The sequence below is a fragment of the Colobus angolensis genome, unplaced genomic scaffold (assembly GCF_000951035.1).
Source record: "Colobus angolensis palliatus isolate OR3802 unplaced genomic scaffold, Cang.pa_1.0 Scaffold2, whole genome shotgun sequence".
Classification (NCBI taxonomy): Eukaryota; Metazoa; Chordata; class Mammalia; order Primates; family Cercopithecidae; genus Colobus; species Colobus angolensis.
In genome coordinates, this window is record NW_012115154.1 from 8,615,207 (window position 1) to 8,618,748 (window position 3,542).

Here is a 3,542-nt window from a genome sequence, read left to right on the forward strand (position 1 = left end):
TCTGCATCTCAAAACAGAAATAATAAATAAAATAAAATAAATAAATAAATAAATAAAAATAATTAACTAAATAAACATTTAGAAACTACTTCAGGACTTTTACCCAGTATTTCACATTGCCTGAACATTGAGAATTAAAAGGCGTTTTTAGTAAGGCACACTTAAAGACAGCATCTTATATGCTGGGGAGAAAAGAAAAGCTCCTCTCACAGTCCACGTTCCAGCTGCTGCCACCGTAGGCTCCAGAACTCTAATGTGGGAGCCACCACAGCCGTTCCTACAGCAAGCCAGAGATGTCAGCTGCCTATCCTTACGCTGAATTACTCCTCACCACCGTGGAATGTCTCCCAGGATGCTACCTCTCCAGGATCCCGCCTTCCTTTTTTTTTTTTTTTGAGACAGAATCTCGTTTTGTCATCCAGGCTGGAGTGCAGTGGCACAATCTCAGCTCACTGCAACCTCCTCCTCCTGGGTTCAAGTAATTCTCCTGCCTCAGCCTCCCAAGTAGCTGGGACTACAGGCACCCACATCTGGCTAATTTTTGTATTTTTATTGGAAATGGGGTTTCTTCATGTTGGCCAGGATGGTCTCAAACTCCTGACTCCAAGTTATCCACCCGCCTTGGCTTCCCAAAGTGCTAGGATTACAGGCGTGAGCCCATACCCAACCCCACCTTCCTTACCACTCCACCCCCCGCCACCTGGCCCATTCCTTACCCACCTCTGAGGACTGGAAGCCCTAGGGCTCAGGCTTCACACCTCTTCCCTGCCCTCGCCTGTTCCCTCGATCAATTCACGCAGCTTCACAGTTCTGATCTATAAATCATCTAAAAGGGAAGGCGCGGTGGCTCATGCCTGTAATCCCAGCACTTGGGAGGCCAAGACAGGCAGATCGCCTGAGGTCAGAAGTTTGAGATCAGCCTGACCAACATCTCTACTAAAAAAAATACAAAATTAGCCGGGCGTGGTGGTACATGCCTGTAATCCCAGCTACTCGGGAGGCTGAGGCAGGGGAATTGCTTGAATCCGGGAGGCGGAGGTTGCAGTGAGCCGAGATCGTGCCATTGCACTCCAGCCTGGGTGACAACAGCAAAACTCTGTCTCAAAAATAAAAAATAATAAAAATAATAAAGGCCAAGGATGTGTATCTTCAGCCTGAGCCTACACCCTGGACTCCGACTCAATGACCAAGCGCCTGCCCTTCATCATCTGGGCAGTAGTGGTCAAATGTAATGCATCCAAAAGCGAGTCCTCAAATCTTTCTATCTCCCCAGTCTCCCCTCCGCCATGACACTTCCACCCTGGAGGTGTTCTTCACACATTTCTCTTACATTCCACATTCAAGAGGGAAAAAATATTGGCTTTACCTCCAACACGCTACTAAAATCTACTTTCCCGCAACCTCTGTTAATGCTATGCTGGACCCAAGCCACCATCATCCTTCACCTCCAAAGAACTCGGCTCCCAGAGCAAGTGCACCTGTCCAAACCTAATTCAGGTCCTGCCGCTGCTCTGCACCTTCCAGCAGCTCCCATCACACTCAAGGTTAAAGCCAAAGCCCCCACAAAGGCACCAAAACCCTACAGATCTGAGCCCCACCACATCTCTGGCCTCACTTCTTACAGCTCTGATCCAAGCACACCGACCTCAGTCACCTGCTTGGGTCTTCACTCAAATGCCTGCTGCCTCCTGAGGTCTCCCAGCTATGCTACTTAAAATTACAACCTCACCCGGGCCCTTTAGTCCCCCTTCTCTGCTTTATTTTCCTTCATTGCACTTATCACCTTCAAATGTACTCTACAATTTATTTATAGCATTTGGTGACTGTCTCCCCAAGCTCCCCGCCAAAGAACACAGGCTCCATAAAGGCAGGGCATTTTTGTGTTGTTCAGGATAAATTCCCATTGACATGTGCTACATGAGCAATAAATATCTGTTGAATGAATTAATAAACAAATGGGAAGAATAAAGAATATAAACTTCAGAAATACTGAACTCTGCCTTGGTCAGCAAATTCAAAATCCCTTACACATTTCGTAAGGCTCAGCGTTCTTTCCTCTTACCTTTTTCTTTACCTTTAAACCCTCGAGTTCTAAAACTTACCACAGCATAGGAGAAGAGGAAAATGGTATCCAGCGTTCCGAGGAAAAGAGTCGCTTTCTCTGCACTGGGGAACAAATGGTTGCTGCTCCAGATCTACAGTAAGACAGCAGGAACGGGTCAGTCCCTGTGGAATCTGCTAGGGCTTTCTGTTTCCCAAAGCCCCTTCACAAACACTTCCAAAACACCAGTAATGCTCAAGACCAACTTTTACTTCAAATGCATTTAGAAACAACTAGTATAGCCGGGTGCGGTGGCTCACACCTGTAATCCCAACACTTTGGGAAGCCGAGGCAGGCAGATCACCTTAGGTCAGGAGTTTGAGACCAGCCTGACCAACATGGAGAAAGCCCATTTCTACTAAAAATACAAAATTAGTTGGGCGTGGTGGCACATGCCTGTAATCCCAGCTACTTGGGAGGCTGAGGCACAAGAATTGCTTGAACCCAGGAGGCGGAGGTTGCAGTGAGCAGAGATCGCACCATTGCACTCCAGCCCAGACAACGAGAGCAAAATTCCGTCTCAAAAAAAGAAAAGAAAAGAAAAGAAATAACTAGTATTTTTTTTTGCTTTTATTATTTTTAAATGACACATAATAATTGTACATATTAAGGGAGTACAGTGTGATATTTCAACATATATTCAACATGCAATGATCAAATCAGGGCAATTAACCTATCACCTCAAACATGTATCATTAGAATGCCCAAACGCTAGTGACTAAGTCAATTAAGTGAGAAAGTGAGGCAGTAAGTTTAAAAGCAGACATTTATAAAAAATAAATTCTGATTATTATCTTTTTGTTTGGCAGAATTCAATATCCAATCAATTAGAAATTATGCCTACCATCTAGGGCCATACCACCCTGAAAGCATGCGATCTCATCTGATACAGCAAGTTAAGTGGGGTCAGGCCTGGTTACTACTTGGATGGGAGAAATTAAGTCTAACTCCATCTAAGGAAACATTTTACAATATTCTTCAAAAATAATTTCCTAGTGATCAGTGGTTGCCTAGGGCTGAGGGAAGCAAGAAGGGTTAACTAACAAGGGGTAAAGAGAATCTAGGGGGTGATGTTCTATATCTTGGAATAGTTACAACACTATATGTGTTTATCAAAAACTGTAGAACTGTATACTAAAAAGGTAATTAAAAATCACATCTTGATTTTTAAAATGAAAAAAAGTGTCCTTCATTAACCTACTTCAATCAAATCACAATGTCTTGCCAACTTTATTATCTTTCTAGTCTGGTACTCAGAACACTTATAATCCCAACTCTATGCTTAAGAATTTGTTGCCCCAGGCCGGGCGCGGTGGCTCAAGCCTGTAATCCCAGCACTTTGGAAGGCCGAGACGGGCGGATCATGAGGTCAGGGGATCGAGACCATCCTGGCTAACACAGTGAAACCCCGTCTCTACTAAAAAAAATACAAAAAAATAGC

General features: G+C 44.3%; 1 protein-coding gene across 1 annotated transcript in view; it reads right to left on the minus strand.

The window, feature by feature from the left end:
* SLC37A3 (solute carrier family 37, member 3) overlaps window positions 1–3,542 on the minus strand; it is a 73,221-nt gene that overhangs the window by 32,680 nt on the left and 36,999 nt on the right. Inside the window, exon 4 of the mRNA XM_011941285.1 lies at window positions 2,103–2,195. Within this exon, the coding sequence (XP_011796675.1) occupies window positions 2,103–2,195 (93 nt within the window). The remainder of the gene's footprint in view (window positions 1–2,102; window positions 2,196–3,542) is intronic.